At 45.4% G+C, this 27,410-nt stretch overlaps 1 protein-coding gene across 7 annotated transcripts in view; it reads right to left on the bottom strand.

Annotated features, from left to right (window-relative positions):
* NOL4 (nucleolar protein 4) overlaps nucleotides 1–22,530 on the bottom strand; it is a 155,993-nt gene extending 133,463 nt beyond the window's left edge. For all 7 annotated transcript variants that reach the window (XM_054394682.1, XM_054394684.1, XM_054394685.1 and 4 more), the window contains exon 1: nucleotides 22,264–22,530. In XM_054394682.1, the coding sequence (XP_054250657.1) occupies nucleotides 22,264–22,530 (267 nt within the window). The remainder of the gene's footprint in view (nucleotides 1–22,263) is intronic.
* Between the last annotated feature and the right edge of the window lie 4,880 nt (nucleotides 22,531–27,410).

Genomic DNA, 27,410 nt, shown 5'->3' with positions numbered 1-27,410 from the left:
TTTACTTTTTCTCCCCTTTTCTCCACTCTCAATCTGCAACTCCTCAGGCAGTCCAAACACTTTTTTTCAGGGTTTAAACAGATTTATGGTTAGCAATTTCCACAGGGATTGTGTGCATGTTCTCTCAGGCATGCTCAAGCCACCACCACTCATCTGAGGGCTGAGAGTGAAAATCTGTGTCTGTTCTGCCACTGGCAATGAAATTCAGTGGGTTCATGCTTGTGTCCTTCATTCAGACCTTTACTGCACAGCAGCCCCTTCCCCAAAAGCCAGCATTTAAAGATATTCCTCTATGAATTCTAAATGTTTTGCAATCTTAGCTAACATGCACATACATCATTGATCATAAAACAGGAGAGTGAATGGACTATTTTCCTTTATTATGTTGCTTTGAAACTGAAACTGACATAAATGTGTGGACTGTAAGTCCCTAGTAAAAAGAGGTTAGGGTCAGTTACATGACTTTTACTCAGAACATTTCCAGCATCAAATCTGAAGCATGACCTGAACAGCAAGCCATTCAAAACAACACCAATTACAAATTACAGCAAATGCTGGTTTATTGGGTGAAAGCTGGCCTCTTAATTTTTTATAAATACCAGCTTCTTCATTTGTTTAGGGAAGATAAGAGGTACAGTTTTGATCATTAATGAAGCTGTCCACTATCCTTTTTCTTCTTTCCCTTTTTTTTTTTTCTAACACAATTGAACAAACAGTTAAATGGTAGAATCATAGAACTGTTTTGGTTGGAAAAGTCCTCTAAGATCACCAAGTCCAACCATCAACCAACACTACCATGCCCACTAAACCATGTCCCAAAATGCCACATCTACAGATTTTTTTTAATACCTCCAAGGATGGTCTGAGAAGCCTGTTCCAGTGTCTGACCACCCCTTCAGTAAAGAATAGTGGTTTGAACAGGTAGGTAACCAAATTTACCCAACATCTGATGCATGACAGAAGACATAAAATCAGAGAGCTTGCAAGCTGAAGACTCCCAATTAATCATATGTCTGCAAATCTGCTTTAATCTGTGCATGCCCATGAATTTACTACCACACAGTATTGCTTTGCATCCTAATATTAGTACACATAAAGCACACTTGATGAACAAAAAAGGGAAGATGAAAATGAAAGTCTGCTCTGTATCATTAAAGTTCATGATTATTCTTTCATATCTACAACAGTTAATACACAAACTACACAAATCTTTGTAATTATTAGTATGATTCTGTGCTTAAAACACAAACCAAGCACATTAACTTTTTTTTCCTTTGTACTTTCACTCTTTATATAAAAAAAAAAAAAGTTTTACATTATTCAGCTGTTTACTAGAATAGGAATAAAAACTAAACCAATTCCAAATGCACCAGAATTTGGGGTTCTCTCTCCCAGTATCATAAACAAATGTGTTCAAACTGTAGCAAAACCATAAGAAAGTGACCTGCCCATTTTCTCACTCCTCTGTGCACACTGCCTGTATTAAATAATGGGACACAGCACTTGGATGTCTTCAGTAATAATGACAATAATGCTTCTCTTCCCCTCACTACCTGCACATGCCATGTACAGTTTGAGTCTCTCCCATCCAGCCTGCTTTAGCCTGCACTGTGCTATGGGATCTCATGAGATGAACAGTACTATACAAAACCAGGGACATCACAGAGGAAAGAACAATCAAATGATCACTTAGCCCACCATCCTGACAGAAAAGGGACTGCCCTCTGTTGCTCATGCTGTACTTTCTTCTGTCTTGTCTTCAATGACTCTTCTGAGGTAGCTCTCATCACTGCTTCTCAGTGACTATTTTACAGACTCCTAGAGATAAATGCAGAATCTTTGGCTAAGCCCCTGCCAACTACTTGCTACAAAAGGTTTGCAGACAGCTGTGAGCTGTTTCTTAGTTATGCTCACTTGGAAGACAGGCATGGTATTAACACACATTAGGATTCACTTGGGGAATAGTTTCTCTGCCATACTAGATCATATCTGCTGAGAAAGAGTTAGCAAGGGCCTCTCAGTGGCAGTGAGAAACAGGGAATACCCTCCTTAAGGCTTTGCCATATCTCTGCCTTGTTTCCAGTGTAGCTGTCAATTCCTCCTCTGCTCCTGCCAAAATTAGCTTCCCTTGCAAGAAGTCCAGCACATTCTTTCTTCAAGAATAATAAAATAATTAAAATTCCCATTTTAATTCCCATAAAATCACTCACAGTGATTTTAATAAATTGTGGCTCAGCCTCCCAAATTGTCCTATTCTTTCACAAATGATGCTCTGTTTGCACAGGACCAGGGAGACACAGCATTATCATTTCAGTTCCCTCAGCAAGGCTGATGCAGAGATCAGTTTCATGTTCAGGTTGCAGGTGGCTGTGGGTATAAAGCTTCCAATCTATGTTACAAGGAAAGCTAACATCTGTATTCACCTTGCTGACAACATGAATGACAACATTTTTATTTGGTTGAACAAAACATTACCAAGGACTGAAACTGCAGCTGCAGCATTTTGTTTCTTTCTGCATCAGTTCAACATTAAACTGCTCCTTCTGAAATGCTGCTGTGCCTACAGGAAGCTGCAACTTGCTCTTCTCAAACCTTCACCTTTTCTTCAAATCAGGCTTGATTCTTCCTGGACTACATTTCCCAAGACACACTGCAAAGGAGAGCAGGAGAGCATGCCCAGTATGAAACATTCAGTAACATCAAGGATGCCAGCGTAGTAGGAATTCCTGTGTCACATCTCTCTCTGTAAATACACTGCACCCACTCACTGACTTGCACTTTATAGCAACCACTATCTCCAAATAACCTCAAAGGCTTCACAGCACTTGCACCAACAGATGGAGTCAGCTATGTGGACTATGTACTTTATCTACATCATTCAATCCTTGTCTGTTCTAAGAGAAATATGCTATTAATTCATTGATGAATCACACCTGCTACCCAAACCACATTATCAGGCCAGTCCTCCCACACTAGGAAAACTCTGCATTGAAAACCCTGTGTCTACAACTGCCAAATCAGCACAGATCACCAAGAAGATATTTAAAAAGACCACGCCACCAAACCCTGTTCTGTTCTGTGCAAATAGCCTAATTACTGTCCTGTTGTTTTGAGTGCTCCAGTCTTTAAAAGGAAATGACACAGTAATTTCCCATCAAATCAAATCATTTCTAGCATAACTTTTTATTTGGGGTACTCTGCATGTATCCTGGAATTTGTTTTCTGGGGAGACATCAGGCACAGCTGCATGTCTGGTAAATATGTGTGTTTGGGTTTTTTGCAAATGGGTGTGCAGGAAACTTAATTCAATTTGGTTCAGTAATACTTCACCAGCATGGCAAGCTGGCTGAATGCTGCCTAGCAAAAATGAACAGACCCCTGAGATAGCTGTCACCAGCTGGTACAACTGCATTTAGGACAGGATTTAACTCTGTATCTGGGGTTTTATCACATCTGTCTATTCACCACTACAGCCCATTTCCCATCTTGATCAGTCATTTTTAACAGCAACCTCCCATCTGAAGGGACTTCACAATACAATGCCATCACTGCACTCTCCTCCAGGGGTCAGGAATAGTTTCTTCAGGCTTTTTGACAAACACATTTTATGATTTCAGATGATACTCAAAAAAATCTGCCTGTAACTCCATCAGATTTTGGATACTGAAGCAAAAAAATAATAAGGTTGCTGCACTTTGTTGTTTTTCCTACTGGATTTTCTGCTGAGATGCTCCTGGGGGGTTTTGCACACCCACCCTCCCACCCTTTTTTTAAAACTATTATTATTATCACCTTGTTTCTGCTTGTAGCTTATAGACATTCCTTCTCCATTCAGTCTGTTTCAGCTCTGCAAATTTTACTGAAACAGATGACAGCATCCAGTCCAGCACCCTGTTCCTTGTGTTCCTCCTTCCCAGACCTCAGTCACACTGGGCATGATGAGTTACAGAGACAGACTCATCAAATCACAGAACCCCAGAATAGTTTGGTCTGGAAGGGACCTTAAATATCATCTATTTCCAACTCCCCTGCAATAGGTAGGGATGACATTCAACAAGATTAGGTTGCTCAAAGCCCCATCCAGCCTGGCCTTGAATGATTCTAAGGATGGGATATCCACAATCTCTCTGGGCAACCTGTTACACTGTCTCAGCACTCTCATAGGAAAAATATGTCTTACTTATTTCCAACCTAAATCTCACCCCTTTTAGTTTAAAACCATCACCCCTTGTGCTGTTGCAACAGGCTCTGCTAAACAAATCATCCTCACCTTTCTCCTAAGTCCCCCTCAAGTACTGAAAAGCTACATAAGGTCTCTCTGGAGCCTTCTCCAGGCTGAAAAACCACAACTCTCTCAGCCTGGCCTTATAGGAAGGATGCTCCAACCTTCTGACCATCTTTGTCTGGCTCTCCTCTGGACTCACTCCAACAGTTCCATGTCCTTTCTACATTGCAGGTCCCTGAGCTTGACAACCAGCACTCCAGATGGGGTCTCACCAGTGCAGAGGAGAGGGGAAGAATCACCTCTCTCATCCTGCTAGCTACACTGGTTTTCATGGTGGTGGCAGTCATAATGCTTTAGAAGGAACCATTACTGTGGACTCAACTCAAGCTAAATAAATTCTCTGAATTAATTCTTCCAAATTATTAATGTTGTAGATATTGTAGCAATTTATTTGGCTTTTTTGGTCCCAAAGTTAACTGGGGGGGGGGGGGGGAGGGGGAGGGGGAGGGGGAGCAAAGAAATAATGGCACTGGTGTTGTTTTCATATTTGATCCTCCTGTGCTCCTGTGTTACAGCAGAAGGAATGCCTCCTGGCTGTGGTGAGATGGCACCTGGGATATAGGGTCTTCAGTGAGCCATTTACTAGAACCCTCTCCTTCTTCAGAGCTTGCTTGATCGTGCAACATTTTCATGCAATCTTTTTCATATTAGGCTTTTACAATCTGATTTGCAAACTTCAGAAACTGAAGCTTCTAGACTCATGAAGTTGAGTTTTATACAAATTTATGATGTATTCAGTGTTCCTATCTCTGTAATTAAATTTTAGTCTGATTTTGTTACTTTTAGCTCCTTCTGAAATGCTTCAAAGAGCTTACTAGGCATTATATTTAAAGGATTCTGCTTATATCTTGTATCATTTTTCTCTACTTTCATATTTCTGGCCTTTGTTTTAAGAATAATTATTTAACTGATATTTCAATTAATGAAATAGGGTAGAGAAAATCATTAAATTGCTTTGAAAAAAATCTAATGGTACAAGCAAAAACACACTTGGTTTGTTTCTTGGTTTCTAAGTCTACAGGGCCCACGTGGGACATTTGCAGAGTTTAAAGTTCTCAAATACGTGCCTGCAAGACCATTTGTGGTTTATAACCCAATGGTATCAATCTCTACAATCACACTAACCAGCAGCATTTCATACACTCACAAGTCAAAGGGCTGATAATGAAATACCCATGGTCCTTGAGAGATCCTGAGAACTGACAGGGAGTTGTTGCTGACAATCTCTTCTCTACAGAGGTGGAGACTCCTATATGATTTTTGTCTGATTTCTTTTGCTTTAACACAAAAGAAGAGTTTTCAAGAGCATGTGACTGGAGATGGGATTTTTAAAGAAAAAAATGACAAACACCATGGGACTCACAATGAAATTGTAACAGTTGATAACATTCCGTCTTTAAGCCATTTTAACATCTATAAAGAAAAAGCTTCCTGATTTTTTTTTTTATTATTATTACTGTCTTCAGGGTACAGATGCTCTTTTATGGTTAGCTTTTCACAAAGGAATTCTTATTTTCATGGGTGATGTTATTATTGGTCAGGTATTTTACCACCTATGTACATCTCAAGTGTGTTCTATTAAAGACAGTGGTGCTTCATGACATGTAATCCAGCATTTAGTGAAGCTGCTAAAAAAAGTATTTTTTTTTTCTAAAAGACAAACTTCTTCTAATACCTGGGGCTAAACACATTCCTCCTATCCACCCCCTCTTCCATTTCCTGGGCTGCCCTGATCAGTTACATGGAGGAAAGGATGCACAAGTCTTCTTCAGTGGGACAGACTTGGCTTCAAAATGTATCAGATTAACATTTTCACATCAGGGACCCAAGAACACATTTTCACAAACGCATGTAAACGTTTTTATTGCCTGTAATAGCCAGCGGAATGCTGCTTTCCAGCAATAGCTACAACTACACACTATGCTGCAGACCGTGGAGCTACATACACACGGTAAGAGAGTGCCAGGGCTGGTAAAACAGAGTTGTTGAGTGCTGGGTCCTGGCAAAAGCAGAAAGCAAAGGTAAACACCAGCAGTGACTGTGGCACAGGGTTTTATTTCCATTCCCTGCACCTCAAGACATGCCAACCACGACATGTCACTATTTACAGCAAGTATTTGTAGCTGCAGTGCTTCTGAGCAGCCCTACATCTGCCAGCAGGGCCTCATGTGGCATCACGTCATGGTACAGTGAACTTACTTAAGAGACCTGGGGCTTGTCTCTAAAGACAAGGGCTTCCCTGAGTCAAACCGCTGCTTCCCGGCGGCCCCTGATGTCCGCAGGCCCTATGGCCACAGCACTGGCCCGCTGCGGCTGTCTGGCGCTGCCCCGATGGAGCCAGTACCAGCCGTACGGCCTCACACACGTACACCCCAGCACCCGTCCTCTGCGGGGATCAGGGCAGGCTAGCGTGGAAATCCACCCACACGACTGCTCCGGATACAGCAGGGTTCCACCCACCCATCTCCAGCGCTAGCACTGTTCTGTCCGCTACCAGTGCCAGCAGGAACCTCCGCGCCGGGCAGGCACAGGGTGTTTGCTTCACGGAAAATACACGGGAGGTACTAATTTGACCTCACGTTATTATCTAACTCCGCGGGGTTAATGGCTGCACGGGGTCGGAGGTGCCCGCTGCGGGGCCACAGGCCGAGCCCCGGCGGCCCGCGGGATGGCGGCTGCGAGATGGGTCAGCTCCCTTCCGCCCCTGCCGACCGCAGCCCGGCCTCCGCAAGGCCAGTACCGACTCGCAGCCTTCCCCGCGGCAGCCACGCCGGGCTGCGGCGGGGAGCGAGGCGGGGGGTAGGCGGCTGGCGAGGGGCGCCGGCCGGGCGTGAGCCCCTCGGCACCGTCTCGACGGTGGCTGCACAGGTACTGCCGCAGCCCGTCGCCATGGGAACGGCGCGGTGCGGCGCGGGGAGCCTGGCCGGGCACGGCCATCGCGGCCTCGCCGTCGGCCCCCCCCTCCGCGAGTGGGAGTGAGGAGCGGGTGTGCGTGTGTGTGTCCCGGAGGTATTTCACTGTTACCATAGGAACGAGCGGGGGGAGGCGATGGCGGCACAGCCGCACCCTCTCCCCCCCTCCCCCGTGCCCTCAATGCCAGCCCAGGCTCTCAATCAATTAATGGAGCCGCAGCGGAGCCGGCACAGAGCAGAAGGAGGGAAGGGGGGGTGGAGCGGCAGCACTGCCCTCGCCCCGGCCCACTCCTCGCCCCGCAGGGCAGCCCCCGCACCCAGCTGGCGCCGCGGCCCGGGATGCCTCTCGCGAGGCGGCCCCGGACCCTGGAAGCGGCCCCCCGAGAGGCGGCCCCGGGCAGATGGCCCCTCCGCAGCCACTGCCGCTCCGTGCCCATCGCTTTTCCCCCATCGCCGGCAAGGTGTGCCCGGGGAGAGCCAGGGGCCGGCACCCCTGGGGGACACCCGCGGCCTGCGAGGAGGGGGACACACAACAACACCCCCACCCCGAGCCCGCCCGGCGCGGCGGTTGTTTACGGCACCATATGGCTGCAGGGGGAGGGGTGAGGGAAATGTCTGCCGGCTGCCGAACCGTCGCGCTCATTATGTCCGATGGAGTCACGGTCACCGCGCCGCCCGCCAGCACCCGCCCCGATGACTGCCCGCACCGCAGCCCCGGCGGCGGCGGTTGCGGCCCGGGACACGCACACACAGCCTGTCACCGCCTCAAGCCCCATCACGCTCAATTTCTGGGGGTAGCCCGTGTCCCGCAGGGGAGGGACGCAGAAAACCCTCTATTGCACGAGATGGTTTGAGCTCCAGGGAATAAAATCACGGTGGCCGGAGAGGAAATCTTCAGCCCCTTCCCCAAAGTCTGTCTGTTTCTGTTAGAATCCATGTATACCTTTTCTGTAAAGATGGACGTATGAGATATAGCTCTAGTTTGAATCACAACGCCGCAATGCTCGAAGCATAAGAGACAGAATAAAAACATCACCAGTATTTTTTTGTGGTATGGTCTGAGATGAAAACCTGACCCATCCCAGGCCATTTCTGTTTATGTCTGACACTTGATATCAAGAGTTGGAATTGAAGTTCTGGGCATCAAATGCTAGAAGGAGATCCACAGCGATTAAAGCTGTTTTGTTTTGTTTTTTTTTTTCTCAGGCAGTCATTCCTTCTCTTGTAATCCTCCTGCGCGGTGCTGATGGAGGCATGCTCGCTGCACCCTGCCTCCGGAGAGCTTGCTCGACTAGGGGCAGGGGAAATGCTTTGAAATGGCTCATGGCTTTCCTCTCAATGATTCATAAGATAGGTGCTGAACCTCGGTATTATTAGAGAGATAAAATCCACAGACTATGGGCTCTGATAATAGGCAACTATACTGCTATCCATATTACCTTGTAAAATTGAAGTATTGATTTTTTTAAAGCATGGTTTGCTACTTAGCAGACCAATCCCACTCCCATTATAGTCAGTGGGATTTTGCTATTGACTTTAGTGGGAACAGGTTTTTGCCTTTAAAATGGTCTATTTCACATTATTATGGTAATGTCTTTCAGCAGTTCTTAAATTTGGTCATCTTGGCCTTGGACATTTAAAAAGATCATGTACAAATTATTTCAGCTCAACTTACACACCTAATTTCTGATTGTGTCATGTCCAAAGTTTTGTTTAGATAGATAACATAGATAGCATTGCTCCAGATGGTTGTGGGTGGATTGGGCCTAATAGATTCTCCAATTACATGTTTTTAAGGGGTTTTGTTGTTGTTGCTTGGTTTTTAATGTTACAGAATCCTAGATTTAGAACCCTGTTTGTAGTTCTCTTCTTGTGTGCAGCTTAGGCTGTGTTTGGTTGCTCACCAAAATAGCATGCCTTGCAAAGAATGATTAAAAATACTAAAATGCAGCCAGGACAGTGAGTGGTTCAGTTCAACTGATGTTACCCAAACAAGATGATCTTCCTGCCCACAGACAACATACATTTGAATTCTGCCACCTGCCCTTGGATTGGAATTCATAATGAGAAACAGCAGGCCACCAGGTCTGGAAATAAAGGCCACAGAAGGAAAAAAAAAATCACCTCTGCCTATTAGTAAATATCAATCTGGAGCAGCAAATACAAATGACAAGGATAGAGGAAAAAGTGTAGCACTATGGACAGCAAACAGATATGGGGCTATGACACAATGGCTAACACCTTCCAGTTGCACCTGCATTAAATATTTGTGTATTTTCACAACCACGAGCTTTGTAGTGTCTAGCAACATTCTCCTTAGCTACTTTCTGCTGTATCATGGTGTGATACTTATTGAATTAAATATTGACTAACAAAGTACAATTTGAAATAAATGCTGAGGAACAGACATAAAATTTAGTCCAAAATTTGCTGAAATCAAATTTCCATGAAAACATGCCCCTTTCAAAATCCTGCTTCATCTTCCTCACATTTTCCAGGCAGTTTTGTTAGATAGTTAATACCTTAAGGTTGTGCTGGGCTTATAGGTGGGCCAGCAGGTATGCTTAGCTGCTTAAATAGTGGTTTTGAAGATCAACAGTAGTTTTATTTCCAAATTAACAGGAAACATCACCCTTCTTTTGCTTCATTTACTTCATTAGCTTTATTATTATCATTATTATCATTATCATTATTATTGTGAAATGTGTGTAATATGTGTTTTCTGGGCTTATTTCCCTTTCCCCAGCCTCCACCTCTCCCAAAGCTGACTTTCTTGCTTTAGAATGAGCTCACAGGGAGCTATTAAGCCAAAGTTTGTTTATACTTGATTGGCTTTAACACTTTACTCCATTTGTTCTCTCATCTCATTTTTCTTCCACTCTCATTAGAAGCAGGATGGCTCTAATGCAAATATAGTTCAAAGAGCCAGGGAAAAAGGAAAGAGATCTGAATTCTTCCCATAGCAAATGTCCTAATGCGATACCCACAGAAAAGGGAGAACACTCAAAAACAGCCAACTAACCTCAGCAGGGTAATTGAGGCTGAGTGCCTGTATTGTGTATGTTTAGTTTGAGGGGGGGGGACGACACACACGACAGGATGATGAATCTAAACATAAACACATGTAGAGTTTAGAGGCTCAAGATCAAGCTTGTTCTCCACTTTGGTTTCTTCTTCCCCAAACAATCAGAATATGTGGATTTCTGCAATGGAGAGCTGTCCACACAGAGCACTGCAATGAGTGCATTGCAGAAGATTATAACCAAGGAGATGAGAGCAGGGTGCTACTTGTATTATTTCACAGCTGAATTTGGCCTTGCTGTAATTAAACTTTTCTAAGTATTTTTATACGTTTTAGAAACACGTCTATACACCTGTTAAGCACTGGGGTATACTGTGGCAAAACTGGATAGCTGTTACAGGTAAATTGTTCTTTATAAATAGAAAAACTTCATCTGAACATATCCTACTGAGAATTTAGTCATTGCCTTCCAGTCAACCAACACCAACTGATCATCTGCACATGGTGGATGCTTTGTGGCTGGACTCCTCCCTCGGGCACTGGCTATTACAAAGCCAAAGCATCACCCAAGGACTGCATTCTGTCTTCAAAAGAGGGACACAGTCTTTGTGCCAAAAAAATGAATCACAGACCTTCTGCTGGTCCTATCCCAGGAGGAGACTTCAGCCAGTGCAATTTATGATGACTGGTCCTTCAAAGCCTCACCAGCTTGACTCCTTCCAAGTTCCTACAGCTACAGTTTTTCAGCTCTTTTGTAGGTCTGTTTGTTCCCTCTTTGGATCTGTTAGGCAAATGAGTAATTCAAAGCATTTTCACATAGCCAACTATATTGTAATTTATTTATTTTGCCTGCTTTCAAATTACAGCAACCATAATGTAGATTTGATATGTTTTTGAAGGCTGTATATGTGAAAACTTTTGTGACTTTATTGAGAATTTTTTTTAATAATGGTAATTACCTATAAATTCATCAAAGTTCATCAATAAGTAACAGAAAACACATAGTTCATTAGAATTCTATTAAAGAAAATGCTCTATGATTATTAATAAAATTTGACCTGATTTCTTCTATTTATGAATGCTTTTTTCTACTCAGTTTTGAAACCATTCTTTTTGGTTCAAGTTGAAAATGTAAGGTTCGATTAGGAAAACAGGTAAAACAATCTTTTCAGTTGCACAGTTGCCTCAAAGTCTGACGTAGCTTGCCAAAATTGGGCTGATCTGAAGAGTAATACAAGAATTTGCTCTACAGATTGGCGATTAAAAAGGAATAAAATAGTCTTGCTTTAACCAGCCTTATTTACCCCTAGACCTAGCTTTATTTTACATTGCTTTATTTTTGCTTCAGTGCACATTTAACTCCCTGAAAGCTCACCTCATGCCCAGCTCAACTCTCAGTTACACCAAAACAGTGATAAACCAGGCTTTATGCACTGGTAAAACACAGCAGAGGATGCATAGGTTTCCTGCAAAATGTAGGGTCAAAATGCAGTGACTTTACAATATACACCTTTTTGAGAAGTTGAGAGGGTTTTTTTCTGGATCCATACAGAACTCACTATCCCATCTCCTTGTTGGACAAGCCCAAATTGAGACAAGAAGGGGTAAATAGATGCTGTCTGCCTGAACTACAGGGTTTAGACAGATGCCTGGAACTGGAATATAGCACTCATTAAAAGAAGGCTGAGCTGTTTGCTTGCTACAAATGAAATACTGTAGTATTATGGCAGCCATGGCCGTGGGGCTTTGCTGAACTCTCAGAATATAAAAAAGATAAAGGTTATCAAAAGATGTCATAAAAAGAAAATATGACTAGGTCTAGATTAAAGGAGAAAAGAATGAGCTACATTCGTTTTTCTTTTCCAGTGCAGTTTGAGAAATGCAATGGGACAAGTCATCTAATTATATACATGCCACACTTGCTGGTCAGACTGCTCAAAAGCAAAGTCTTCCAGAAATTGTCATCATTTGAAGGAGCTGATTTCCTCTCACATTTGCAACTAATTCTCTAATAATTCTGCTCCTTTTTTCTTTCTTTCCCACCACAGTGAGAGTTTGGTGATACTTCCAACAAATACATACACACACACAAAATCTAGCACAAGCAGACAAGAAATACAGAGGTGAAAACAGCACAATACTTGTCATCACAAGTGGAATAAATTGGAGCATGGAGGTGCTTCATCACATTCTGTCTCAATCACAGTGATCTCATGCACTGCTCCACACAGGATAGTGCTGGAGCTAAGAAATGTGATGATCTCCCTTCCTTCCTCCAGACTAGTAATATCACTACAGCAACCAGACAGAGAACCTGCTACAGTCAAACTGAGTCCCAGTCTCCAAGGGAGTCTGCAGAAGATGTCTCAGAGCTCAATCATCAGTAAATAAATAAATCCCCAAACAAAACACGGTGCATAGAGGTGCATTGTGCAATACATGACCAAATTCTTTTCCTCTGCTAGCTTTAGCCACCTGCAGAACACCTAAAACATAATAATCTGCTCATGAAACAAAAGCATGAATGCTGAGACCACCAGCAATACTGATGTGCAGTACAAAGGGGAAGGGATGGGAAAATGCTGGGATGTCACCATGTTCTACAAGTCTTTCCTTGTGTTGACTGCATGGGAGAGACCTGGGGAGATGCTGCCAGACACCAGCTAACAGCGAGGCAGCAAGTAAGTGCCATCACCAACTCCTGTGGCTCCCAGGGGAAGAGAGAAGTGCAGCAGTATGACCTTGTCCTCACTTCTGCTCCAGCCAGCAAAGCTGAACTGATGTAAAGAGCATGCTACATCCTTAGGAGAGCCACAGAGCTATCACTCTCTTGTAAAATCCTGAGGAGAAATTTTGGCTGAATCAATCAGAGTTTCTCCAGGGGCTGTGATGCAGACTTTCCATTCCAAAGACTATGGGTTATAAAACAAGGGCCTACCTTTGAATCACCTTTTGAGGTGGTGGTCAAAGGAGTCTTTAGAAGATGGAACAGGATGTAAAAGGGTAGCTGCTGAATTTTCTTTCTCTGCTGTTCATCAGTATTTACACCACACCATTTCTCTCAGCTTCTTTCTACATCTCTACCTGTCTGTTTTCTGCTGTGCATGTGCTCTGAACATTCATCTTGCTGGGTGACATAACCATTACAATCTATTTCTCTTATAAGTACCTCTTTTCTTTAATTAGCTTAGTTACCTTTCCTGGACCTTTCATCTGTCATGACCTTTCACAGATGAGGTAAATACACTAAGCATGTTATTAAAAGGCAAGGGCATAGCATTTAATTAACAAGAAGAATAAGTTTTCAATATTACTCTCTGTACTTTTCCTAATGCCTATTTTTGCTACCCTCGCTATGCTTATTGAAGATATGCTTATTGATTTGTTTGAAATTATTCCTAAATATCTCCCTTGAGAGGTTATACTAATTCTATACATTTTAATTGTGATCCTAAATGTGATTGAAAAGCTTCAATTCTTCCTTTCCCTTCAAAAAGCTAATGTCACAACGGCATAAAATGTAAATTATCTGGCAGTGGTCTGTAGGGAATTATGCCTGCCATGATTTCTCCCTTTTTATGATATTTCTATTTTCCCTCCCGATTCTTCCTTGACTTGCTTAACCTAATTAATTTGCATTTCCACCTATTCCTGAAACTCTCTCATTTGTCTGGGCTTTATGTGTGTCTGTGTATCCATACATACTTGTGTGTGTGTGTGTACACACACTGAACTGTGTTTTTATCACTCTAGAGGGCTTCCTATGGCTTCCCAACTCCATACCAGCTTTAATTTGTCAACACAGCCAGTTCAACCCTGCTCAGTATCAGACTGGTTTCATTTCTGAAGGAAGCCAGAACCAAGTTTTCACCTGAAAATTATCTCCAAGACTTCTGAGCACAACAGGTTAGAGAAACATAATTAACCCTTATAAACTCCAAACTAGTTACACCAGCCAGGTGTGGTTCACATTGACACTTAATAACTCTATTTTTAATTATTTGCTTATTGATTTTTTTTCTTCCTGGTGTTGAAATATTGTTCACTGGTCTGTCATTTCTATGTACTATCTCTACCACCTTTTTATTCCTCTTCCTAGTACATTTTTGCCCATCCTCCAGTATCATTGCCATAGACAGTGGCAAGTGATGTATTTTAATAATATTTTAGTTCTTCCATTCTGAAGTTCTTTAGTGTTCTTAGATTTATATTAGTTCTGGTGATGCACTAGAATTTAATATCTTGATTTGCCATCACTTCTTTCTTTTTATTCCTCTTATTTCTAACCATTCTTCAGTTTTATCACCTGAAAAAATGTAAACTCAAGTCAAGCACTTCCTCATCACCCACAACAGAGAAGACAGACACTGAGAAATGAAGTTCTGTCCTCCTTATCTTTCTTGTCTGCTGAAACCTCTGGCCATACCATATCTGTTCTTCTCCTACTGTATCTAAATACTTGAATAATTACTTGCTTGTTACTCATCTTCTATCAGCTCAGGAAGTGAGCATTATTGCATTCACAGGTTTGATTTCCTATATACCACCACAATGATGCTTTACCCTACAGATAGGTCATGATTTAGTGGCAGCTACTTCAGCTCTGGATCTTCCTTGGAAAAAAACTTTCTACAGAATCCTTCTGGCAGTATTGGTAGTGGCATGTGTAAGTCCAGAGGCAACAGAGAACAGGTACAAGACATACTCATTTTAAAATGACTACAGTGAGTAAGACTTATAAGTCATTTAATTGCAAGCGATCTCACTTCATAAATCTTCTTAAGAACAGTAAAAACGTGTTAGCATCCATCTCTTGTTGCATTAGAAACTTTGGGGGAGCAACATTTACAAAACTTTCAGACCCACTGATCTTATTGGCAATATGCTACATAAAACCTCTCATTTCCCAGAGGAGCTTAATTACAGGCTCTCAAGTGAAAAAGGTTGAATGAGTTTTTCATCCTAGGTTCTAGAAGGTCATTTAATAAAAATTGTCCTTAGTCTATACAGAATGTTTATTTCTGAAAAAAACAAAACAAAAACCCCAAAACAACAACAATAACAAAATCCCCCCCAAAAAACCCAACCCCACATGTCTTCACTTGAGGTTAGCTCTAACACAGATCAGATTTATTAAGTAAAATAGCCCTTAAATAGCCCAGTCTTAGTTGAAGACTAACAGATACAACTAAATGGTTCAAACCCCACAATTCAATTTCAACAACCAGCTGTAATCCCTGCAGATGCACATAGTAACTGTCAGGCTTTGCAGCTTGCAGAGTTATTGAATAAGCAGTTAGAAGCCTGTACAACTGTCTGTGATGAAGTTGATCATCACTAAGAAAAGCCATTTGCATCCAGAAGAATACTCAATGCCATAACTCGTAGCAAGGCTTTCCTGGATATTGGCAGTGCCTGCCTGGATATTTTTTGTTTATGAACCATTAAAAAAATACCTTTCTAGTGGAAACATAAGGTTTTGAGGCTCATCTATTTAAAAAGAAAAAAAGATAATCTCAGAATTACTCAGAAGGATCACTTTCAGTGCTGCTGCAGGACAATGCAAACAACTCTCATCCACCAGCTAATATCTCCTGAGTTTTCTAAACTCAAAGAGGCTTCTGGAATGTCTAAAATTACATATACAAGATAAAAACATCTTTTACATCCTGGAAATCTCCACTTACTTGGGGGGCTGTGTTGACTAGAGTCGATCTACTCAACAAGCGAAAAAAGATTCCTGTGATGCTCTGTGGTGCATAGGAAGGTGCAAAATCTGGTATCATCCTCCTGGAAAGTGTTTCCTGCCACTTTGTCTCATGCTTTTTCTCTGCATCTACTTTATTGAGATGTCTCTTCAATATCTGCCCTGCTTGTTTTGTTCCTCTTTTACCAGCAAACTCTCAACAGGTGTATCCTGCATACGTACAGGGAAAGATCAGGACGCAGATAGCTTCTTTCAGACAAAATCCCAACAGCTACTAGTTGCCTCCTTTCAAAACAGCAGCTCAAAACTCATGGTTCAGTATCAGCCAATTTTAATTTATTTCTGTAGTGTAAAATGAAATTTGAATCACTAACTCCCACATTCATCCAGCAGTAGCAGTAACCCCCTTCCCCCAGAGGCTTGTGTTCATGGTAAGCTCTCTCTACAGAAGTCTGTCTGTGTTTCCTTTTCTTCTAGAGCAAGAGCAATGGTGATCACCCGACAAGTTAGAGAACAAAACTTTCTCCATTAGAAGATCAGAAAAGGTCCTGTCATGCTGTACTGATATCCATCAGCCCATTTTAGCACTAATCTGCTAGCAAATGCCAGCTCCATTTCCCACTGATCACACAGCTGGGTAGCCACAGAAGTAACACTCAGTACATCTTAAGAAAAATCAGGAGTGAAAGTGCCTGAGATGGAGTCCCCACCATGCTGCACCCTGACTGAATCCAGTGCAGCTTCTCTGGTGAGAGGCTGAGGGTAAGGCGATGAAGAACCAAGTTCATTCTCATCACCTCAGCCTTCTCAGCAAAGGTTCACTGCAGCATGAAAATCAAACTGGGAGGTTTTACTTTGGATCACTGGAAAGAACTGGGCTTCTGAGCTACAAGCTTCTGAACTACAAGCCTGGCCTTTACCAGAGGACAGCACTGCATCTGTCATCCTCACTGCGCGCATGGGATGGATACATCACTAGTAGGTTTTGTTATGGTAGTGCTACACTCTATGTCATGTTTCTAAAGTAACGTTAACAGTTTCTAGTTTTACAGAAGTAGACGTTTAAAATGGTCCCTTTTTCAAAAATGTGCTGTCTTTGGCTCATGTGCCTTGGGAAAATTGTAGCTCAACACTGTTACCAAGAGATCTCCGCTCCTCTCCCTTTCCCTCTCTCTCACACACACGTGGAGATGGTGTCTTGCATATGCCCACTTTAACATTTCTACATTTCAGGACAGAGATATTCTCTTTTTTTCATGAACACTTCACTGAATGCTTGCACTAAGAATTGCCAACTAAACCGGTTTTGTTCCATCTGCTGTGACCATTTTCCAGCACTGTCTGATTCACCAGCATCCCTCCTCGGATCTGCAATCCACCACATCCATCGGATCTGCAAATGGCAGGGCAGAGGCTGTGGGTAAGAAGAGGAAAGGAAGCTCTGCAGACCTGAGAGGGCTAGAGGAAAATGCAGTGGGCAGTTAAAATGAGATGGACATGGCAGGGCTTGGAATAATGCTGCTGAGCCTGGAAGGTACATTTAACAGGACCGTAAACTACTGCAGAATTGTACCTTCGGATAAATTATAGCTCACCCTCAGCATCACCTTTCCATGGTACTTAATGCCATTATGTGCTGGCAGTTCAATAGGCTGCAGAGCTACCAAGATGTATTTGACAAGCATTTTTATATTTGACAAACACTTTTATATTGATAGTTACAAAAAAAAAAATGGAGAGAAATGCACTGCATATTTTCAGATTGCTAGAAAACATCCTAAAACAATGACCAATTTAAAATATCATTTAAAGCACCCCAGTTTGACATAGAAGCAATTTGTATTGTGACCTGTTTCTTTCCTTCATAAACAAAGTCCTGTATATAAAATCAAGCAAACCATAAACTCCTATGTCCATCTACTATTCTACATCACTAACCAACACTAACAAGAGGTGGGCTGGGATACAGCCTGTTCCACAGAGCTGACTGGCCTGTAATTTTAAGCACTAAATCCTGTAATTAGGTTCAGTAGTGCAGCCCTGCACCTGCAGAGAGCTGCACTGGTCTGCTAGAGGCAATCCAGAGCATACCAGATTCTCCTGAAGTATCCGGAGATTTAACTGGACAGCATTTGGGCTTGGAAGTTCATCCTATGCTTGTAGGTGAAAAATACACAAGAAGACACAGGAAAATTCACACATTAGGCTTGTGATTTCATTAAAGTAAGTGGAGTCATTCCAAACTGATAATGACATAAAAGCAATCTGAACTTGGCCTTTGAGGTTATCTTCTATTAGTTTGTTAATACTGCGTAATATCTGTATTTGAGAGGCATCCTGCAGTCACCTTAGCCCTTCTTTTTTAAAGGAAAGTTCTGCTTAGAATCCACTGGTACAGCTTGGGCCATTATTTTATAAAACTTGTTTTTAACATCATCACTAATTTTAGGAGCCATATTTGTGTCTATGGACAACCTCAAGCAAGAGATGGTGAACAGAATTTTGTTTTCAAGTTGCCAATCCATAAGCAGTTCCAGTTAAAGAACTATGCAGAAATACACACAAACAAACCCAAAAAAACCCAACCAAACAAAAAAAAATCCACCATAAAATTCATGTACATGGTTAGGGAAGATATTATACTAGAAATATTAGTTCCATGACTCCTTATGGATCATGAGTACCAACCATTAAAAGTTAATACTGTCAGCCATTTGGCATATTGCTGGCCTCAGAAATGAGATCCTCACTAGGATGCATATAGGAATACCTTACTGTGTGTTGTCCCACTCTGGACTTAAAATGGCTGTTTCACAGGGGATGTTGTTGCCTGGTGACCAAAAGTGCATCTCCTAGGCCACAGAGGGATGTGACCATTCAGAAATTGATTTGTTCCTGTTGCTCTTGAGGAGACCATACCCGTAAAACAGATTAAGCCAGCACATAATCATCTATGCATTCTCCTTGCTGTCATGCTTAAACTTGATATTGAAGACAGGCCTGTGATTTTGAGCTACTTACCAACCAGGCAAGGCAGAAACAGTATAATACCTCTTGTGCTACTGCCCACAGAATATGAAAGTAGACCAAGCCTCAGCTACCGTGAGACTGCAAGACACCCCTGCTTCAATTAAGTCTGTGTTGTACATCTAGCCTGTTCCAGTGCAACCTCCCAGTTGCTATCAGGCTCTCTTTCTTTCATTAGAATCAAGTAGTTAATTAGCCCCAGCCTGTCCTCTCTCCTTCTCTCTTTCCCTTTAACGCAGCAGTAATGATGTCTAATTACCAGCAGCAGTGGATTACAGCACCATCAGGAGCAAATCTCTCTGGCTGACAGCAAAGCTGAGCAGCAAATCTTAAAGCTTCAATGAGAGAATAATTCCTAATGAAGTATTTGAATATTTGCCTATTTTTGACCAGCTTGTGACTGTGGAGTCCAACTTGTAATTTCATCCATCCTGTTACTGCAAAGGGAGTGCTCATGCTGCCAGCAGTGATTAATTTTAAATTGAAATTACTTTTACCTATGGTGAGATCAAGTGATGGACAAGAAGAGGGAGAAGAGGAGGGAGAGACTCACAGTTCAGGGATCTATTACTGTTTGTGACTCTGTGAACAGGACAAACTCAAATGTATGGGATATCAGGGAGGGAGGAAAAAAAACCAACAAACCCAAACAATAAACCAGTGGGGATGTTTCTTAATGGTCATAAATTAATAAACTCGTAAATAATTACTAAGAGTTAAAGAAATGAGTATAGGCTTTTAAAGCTTATCAACAATTACTACCTGATGAAAATCCCCCTGTAACTTAACCATTCCTGGCTGAATGAAATCCTAGGCCACTGGAAGTAAATAGAAGCTTTGTCATTGGGGTTTTTTCTGGGCCAGGGGCTTCGTCCCTACTCTGTCAGAATGCTTCTGAGCCTCTGGCAATGTGGCAGGCACTGCCCCTGCCCTGGCAACAGATCGTACAAACCATTGCCACCCTCCTTTGCCTTTTGTCAAGGGATAGTGACACCACACTCATGGCTTTAGGAAGAGGGAAGTATTTGATTCTCAAAGCTGAATGTTGTATGAGAATGCTATCACCTTTACTCATTTATCTTGGACAACAGATTTATGTTGGCCAACAGGAGGAAATTTTGCCTACATGCAAGACCTTTTCTCTAAGGGTTTATGTGTCATTGTTCATGTACAGATATTCAGGAACTGATCACAGATAGGTCATGCTGACTTTCCTTTCTTGATTTTATTAGCAGGCATCCTTATTTTATTAGTGTGCCTGCTTGGCTGCTTAAGCTATCTAAAGACAGCTACTTCTATATGAATATAAATACTTATATAGGGATATAGAGACACAATTGAAAGCATGATTCCCCCAAAGGAACAAACATAAGACCAACAAGGCTCTCAATCTATGACTGAAATTGCTGTAGGAAAAAAAAATGAGAAAAAAGGAAAAAAGTTGATTATTTGATCTGAAAATAAAACAGAAGAGGGGGTGTGAGGTGGGACTGCAGGCACAGGTAAGAGAGAATAGACAAGCTGAGTCTTGTGTTTCAGAGGCCCAGAGCAGTACTTAATTCTTAAATTCTGTCGTGTAAAATTAAGGTTAGCCTTCTTATTTAGTAGTGTGGTCAGTGTCATTTTTAAAAATAATGGATTTGCTTACAGTTTTGAACTGGCAGTGGAAAGGCAGTCTTAGGAATAACCAACTGATCTTGCCTATTGGCTCTCCAAAATTATTTCAATAAGCAGAAAAGATACTAAAAATACTGACCTAATGGGAGAACTCTGCTTCAAACAACATTTTCGTTATAAATTGTATCTACAGGACCCTCTGGGTCAGCAATGAGCAGTCAGTCATCTAATGGCAGAACAGAAATTTGCCAAATAACCTGAACCTGTAGGCAGACCTAGAACACTTTGGTAAATAAAAACCATCAAGAGGAAACAAACTCCATCCAGAGCTTCTCTTTTACTTTCAATCTTCATATTTGTCAACTCCTTACAATTATTTTTCCACCTCTACCTCTTCAAATCCATGACAGCACTGATGACAAGGGGGCAAAATAGGAGCCAGCACCTGGGAATGCCCAGGTTTGTGACTTCAGCGAGGCAGAGCAGCAGATTTCCCCAGCATCCTACGTCACAACCCAACCCAGAATACTTTCCAAGAAGCCCCCTTTGCTGCGCCACCCAGCAACCTTCCTGTTAGGACAGAATAAGCTGCCAGTCCTAGGGGGGGGGGGGGGGGGGGGGGGAAAGGCGAGAATATTGCTCATCCAAGCCAAATGCCCAGGCAGGAATATTTTTAATTGCCGGGTTTCCTTTCTCAGCTTTCCCTCCCCACCCGCCCCACGCACACAGACAAAAGAAGCTTAGCTTTCGTGACCCGGAGCATAAGTAAGAATAATGATACATTAAGAGAGTTCAATAGGCAAAACCTACTTGCAGCCAACAGTCCCCATCTTCTCAAATAGGGAAATGTGTCGCTTCTCCCACCAACGAGCAGAGCAGCTCCCCCGCTGCCCGCCCTGCGCCGGGCTCGGCGGCTGCTGCTGCCGGGGGATGCTGGTGCCGAGGGATGCTCCCCTGGCAGCGCATCACGCCGAGCTTTAAGTCTTATGGCTGCGACCCCAGCAAGAGCAATAGAAATGCAGCCCTCCTCCGGGCATGCGGAACCCCCTCTCCCTTTGTTGAGCATCCTCCTCTCCCCGCCACCGCTACAACCGCAGCTGCCGCTTCCCTTCGCCAGCCCGGGCACGTTCATGCCTCCCAGTGGCTCCGGGGCTAACAATAAAATAATAAAAATAATGGGGGGGAGGGGGGGGGGGATGTGAAAGAAAGAAAAAAAACCCCGACCGATATCCCGGGGAAACACCCGCCCCCCCACCCCCCCAAATCACCGGCGGGCGCCTCGCCTGGCTTTGTGCCAGGCAGGCTCTACTCCGCCGTGCGCTACCGATCGGCCCCGGCGGCGGCGGGGGGCCGCTGCCCTGGGCGGCGGGGCCCGGCACAATGGCCGGAGCGGCAGCGGGACAATAGCCCACCCCGCACACCCGCCGCGGTGGCCCGGGCTGGGGGGAAAACACACGGGGAGGAGAACGACACCGACCCGGCTGGGTGCGTTGTGCGCACGATCGCTTTAAATAAAGGGAGCCACAAAGACCTAGGCGGTGTATAATGTGACAGGCAAACGCAACATGGTGATGATGACTTGGGAGAAGAGGGAGGAAGGAGCCAACTGTGGCTGCGGCTCCCCCTGTGCCTCTCGCTCCCGGAGCGGGCTGCAGCGGCCGACATAGAACAAGGAAGACAATTCTCTACTAACCGTGGTTTTGACTGGCACGTACAGCACTTGCTTCCCTCCTCCAGCACCACCACTGACCTCGTCCGAGTTGCCGAGCTGGAAGCCTTTAGATTTGACCCAGAATTTGAATTTGGCATTATCCGTGGAGCTCGACTCGGAGCCGTTCAGGAGCTGGACGATCCGGTCGTATTTTTTACGGGTCACCGTCTTGGTTTTTCCTGAGTCCCCGTAAGTCCTGAGGCACCAGTCTTGAAACTGGCGGTACATGTCCCGGTCGCTGCTCTCCATAATCTCCTAGTACACACTCGCACACATGCACACGCCGGGGCGCACACACACACACACACGGCCGGACGGCCGGACAGACAGGCACACACCGACACACCGACACACGCACACGCCGCCCCGAAGCGGGCCGGGGTGCGGGGCTGGACCGCCCCGCCGCACTTTGCACCTGTTCACCCAGCGCTCATGAAAAATGCATCCAGCTCCGAGCGGAGCGAAGGAGGTCCCGGAGCAGGCAGATCCCAGCGGGTTGGTGTGTTTTTTTTTTTTTTTTTCTGTTGTGGTGCTGGGAAGGGGGGGGGGCTGTAGGGGAGGCCGGGAGGGGGATGGGTGAAGGGGGGGCAGCGATCAATTCAATAGTGTGGCAATGTTCTCCTTCATTATTTTTTTTTCCACAGAAGGCAAAACGGGTCTGGTGAAGGCTCCTCTTATCCTTCCACTGTACGTGATCAGTCTCTTTAATAATTGTGCGAGGCAGGACTATCCCACTGGCTCCAGCAGCGTCTTACCCGGAGAGGGTTCGGGCAGATAAATAATTAAAATCCTATCCCTCGGCTTAGCGAAGAGAAAAGAAAATATTGACTCGGATCCTTCTTCTTTTCCATACATCAGCTGCACCCGGATTCACTCTGGATAGTGCAGGTGTAGGGGAAAAAAAAAAAAAAAAAGAGAGAATGAAGGGATAAAAAGCGCCCCCTCCTCCGCCCCAGCAGCCCTGGGCTGCCTTTCTGGAAGAGCTCTGGCTCTGTCCTGGAGGGCTGTGCCTCTCCTGAAGCCGCCTCGCCGAGCAGGATGGAGGAAACACTGAAGGGCAAACTGGTCTCTTTGCTCCCCTTTTATTCCACGGCTGGGCAGCTTTGCTTTAGATATCCCCGCTCCGGGCATGAAGGTACTGGAAAGAAAGAAAGTTCTTACCTGATATTTTCTAAGCCTAATATATCCGATCCGCATATAAGTATCTATTTTTTAATTTAAAAAAAAATAATAGTAAATGAACAGTCTGAGCATTTCACTTCCTCATATTCAGTCCCACTGAATTTTCAGATACCCTTTGAGGAATTTTCCTCTATTTACTGAGCAATCCCAGCAGATGATGGAGAAAAAAAAATAAAACCAAAATCGAACCACTAAAGCAGCTCTATAGGAGCCAGGCTCGGATACTGGACGAGAGGAGAGCGAGCTCAGTCCCAGGAGGATGTTGGTGGAGGAGAGGAGGCGGCTCTCGATTGCTCTGCCAGTGTAATGATGGTGCTCACACATGTAGGACTCCTCGGGTACGGGGTATCCTTTGGTCTCTGGGCTAAACTGGCTACAAGGCATTCAAGTAAGTTTGCGTGTGGATGCTGAGCAAAACCCCCTTTTTTTTAGAGGGTGGAGAAGAAGAAGAAAAAAGCGATCTTGATTTTCCCCCACACACACTCTGCCAGTTTCAGCTCACGCCGGAGATTTCCGCGCTCCCCCCGGCCGCACCAAGCAGGACACTCCTTCCACGGGGGGAAGCTGCCGCAGCTCCGCTTCCTCTCGTCTCCTCTTCGCGGCCGCGCCCGCCCGCGCCTCCTCCGCCATCCAGTGCCCGGCTCCGCGCCCCTGTCCACAGCCGGCACCTCCGCGGCTGGGGCACGAGTCCCACCCGGGCCCGGCCAACGGCTGCGCCGCTTCGGGAGCCCGCGCCCTGCCCTGCTCTGCAGCTCCGCTCCCCGCGCTGTGCTCCACGGCGGGCTGGCGGTGGCGGCGGCGGTGGCGGCGGTGGCGCACCGGGCCGGGCCCAGCGCCGCTCCGCGCCCCCCCCCCGCGCCCTGATTGGCCGCCGGGACAAAAGTTTCTGTGGCGACGGCGGCGCGGCGCGGTGACGGGCAGCGCTGTCCCATGTCGGGATGGCGCGGCGGGGCGCGGGGGCCGACGCGGTGATGGGCAGCTCTGTCCCATGTCGGGATGGGGCGGACCCGGGCGCGGGCCGCCGGGGAGGGAGACACCGGGGGTGGGGGGGAAGCGACGAGGGCAGCGTTTCCATGGCGATGTCTCCGGGCGCAGCACACACACCCCCCTCCTCCCGCTCGCAGACGGAGCGAACGGATCAGCTGACACATCATTAGCTTAGGACCTAATTATTGCTTATTGGAGCAAGAAAGGCGCGCAGGGCCGCGGCAGGGGCTAGCGGCCTCCGCGCCCCCGGTGAGCGTCCGTCCTTTCGCCCCGGGCCCCGCTCTGTTTCCTCCGCCCGCGCATGCCGACGGAGCGGGGGAGGAGCACCGCGCACTTTGCGCCGCACCGGTCGGCGGGGCTGCGGCGGGCCCGGGGTGGGGGACACGTGGTCGCCGCCGGCTGGGCTGCACCTTGGAAACGGAGAGAGCCAAGCCTCTTCTCAGCGGCCGCCTCCTCCCCGTCCCCGCTCCCGCCAGGCGGAGCGGAGGGCCGCACTCCCCCAGGGCACCCCCCACCTGCGCTCCCCGCATCTCCTGGCGCCTCCGGGACCCTCCACGCAACCCGGCACCGGTGGGCGTAGCGGGCGGGGGCCGGTGCCGGGGCCGGCCAGAGAGGCAGCATCGCACCCCGGGCTGCGCCGGGGCTCCGCGCTCCGCGTCCCCGCAGCCAGAGGTCGCTTCCCTGTGCCGCGTTGGGCGCGCGGCCGTGGGTTGGGAGGGGAGACCGAAATGAACGGAACCCAGCAGCGTGCCCTCTTCACTGCCGCTGAGCTGAAATGAAGCGGGAGTGGGGTGCCCGATCTCTGTCTCGGTGTCCTCGGCAGAAATCTTGCTTGTGCCGGGCTCTCCAGCCGCTCGGGGCCTGGAAGGAGCCGGTGCAAAGGCAGATGCGAATCTTCCCTGCCCAGGCTTGGCCAGTGATGAGCACCCTCCACTTTCACCACCTTGCACCCCGCAGGAAAAGGCTGACATGGGCTGTGGGGCTTGCAAAACTGTCCATGCCAAACCTGGACTTCCTGCAAAAAGAGAAGTGAGCCAGGATAAGTTCTTCCTCATGACCCAGGCAGACCACACTGGTCCATTGGGCTGGCCTCATGTTTGGGCACCTCAGCCTGGCTTCCATCTCTCTCACCTGACCTCAATCACACTGCCAAACCCTCACCTCTCTTCCCCTCTCCCTTTCCTCTCTCCTTCTCTCCCCAGTCTCACTCTGCTTTTCTGCTCTCTAGACACACCACCACTGCAGACACAGGTGAAGCCAGGAGAAGACTTGTTTAAGAGCAGTATGCTGGCATCTGTAACATCTGAGAAGACAAGCTGGCACAATGGGTGGAGGCAAACAGGACCTAGAGATAACCCAAGGAAGTCTGGGAGTCTGTTGGCCACAGAGGCTGTAAATTCTCTTGGCAACCCTGTTTTGGTGTTTAAGGAGCACAGGATCTGGAGAAGAGGCAGTAACAAAGGAACTGCTGCACAGAAGGGAAACCAGGGGAACCTTGCTGAACCCTCACCCAGCAGGCTTCATGAGATGTAACATTAATGTGTCATTATATCCACATTTAGAAAGAGGGTCGGAGCAAGGATTGGGCTGCACTGCCAGACAGTTCTGTCAGATAATTGTTCTCAAACCAGCCTCCCGATGAGGGTCTCAGTAAATTCCCTATCACACTGATACTGTCCTGTGCCTGAATCCAGCTACCTCACAAAGCAGGGAGGGGAAGGAAAATGAGCATAGCCAGGAGAGGTGATCCAGACAGTTACAGCATGGATGAGTGAAATAAGCAGGAGTGCTTCTGTCTATCAGAAAAGAATTCCTTACCCAGGAGTATCTCTTTGGTATTTAGCAGAGACAAATTCCTAAATTCTGTCAAATTGGACCATGCCTTAAAAAGCCCAGAAATATTTTTTTTTCCAAACTACTTAATGCCAGGAGAGAGAACAAACAAAAAGCGGATGAAAACCAACTGTGATGTAGAGTGGGGACAGGCAAGTAGAAACTGGGATAATATTTAACTCAGATGGGTTTGTTTCTTTGTTTTACAGTTTGGATTTTGATTGGCGTTGGTGAAAGGTATGGATGTTTAAATTCCATTCAATTCCTTGGGCAGAAGTCCTAGGAGCATCCTGGAACCCCACCATGCCAGGCAGTGGACCAGCAGAGGACACAAAAATGGTGCTTTCCATGAAGGATTTATGATCTAAATATGGCAAATAGAATAGTACAGGACTGCACTTTATATAAATATATAGTGGAGAATGTATTTACATAACCTACACTCATTACATAGGTCCATATATATATGTCTATAGTAATCTCAGCAGATTGAATTTAGAAGGCAGATTGTTAATCTTCAATTTTTAAGTCATCTGGGACTCTGAAATTAGGACTATAAAATCATATTTAAATGAGGAGAATTGCATGAGGTTAGGTTCACTGCTCTGGTTTTTGGGTACCACAATGAACAGAGTAACAGTCAGGAATCTCCTTGCAATAGAAAGGGCTTGCACAGACCCTTCTTCTGTCAGAACTTCTTGTGACAGCTCCTTAATGCAGCTGAATTTAAGAACTGCTTTAGCATTCTTGGGGAGAGGGCTGTGTCAGTCCTTCGATGCCATGGACTGAGGCTCTTCTCTGTGCTGCAGAAGTTGCTTGCCTTTGCCAGAAAGCAAAAGTTTCTGGTTTGGAGACAGCCTTCCTACAGCAAATCAGTGTCTTGCTGGGTTGTTTGCTCTGCAGCCAGCCCCAAACAATACACCACCAACAGATGTGTGAACTTTTCCATTCAGTGTACTGAGGTGTTAGTTGCAAATGGGAGTTTGGGTGAATTAGATTGCCTCATGTGCATCAGGCTGTGAAAGAGGTTTAAAATACATCGTGAAGAAGTCGTAAATACTGGATTGTTGGGTTTATCAGCTCTATTGCTCTGGCAATAGGAACTGAAGCCTTGGGCAGAATGGGGC

Source organism: Indicator indicator, chromosome 31 (genome assembly GCF_027791375.1).
Source record: "Indicator indicator isolate 239-I01 chromosome 31, UM_Iind_1.1, whole genome shotgun sequence".
Classification (NCBI taxonomy): domain Eukaryota; kingdom Metazoa; phylum Chordata; class Aves; order Piciformes; family Indicatoridae; genus Indicator; species Indicator indicator.
Note: the sequence above shows the minus strand (reverse complement) of the source record. Positions and strands in the feature narration are given on the sequence as shown.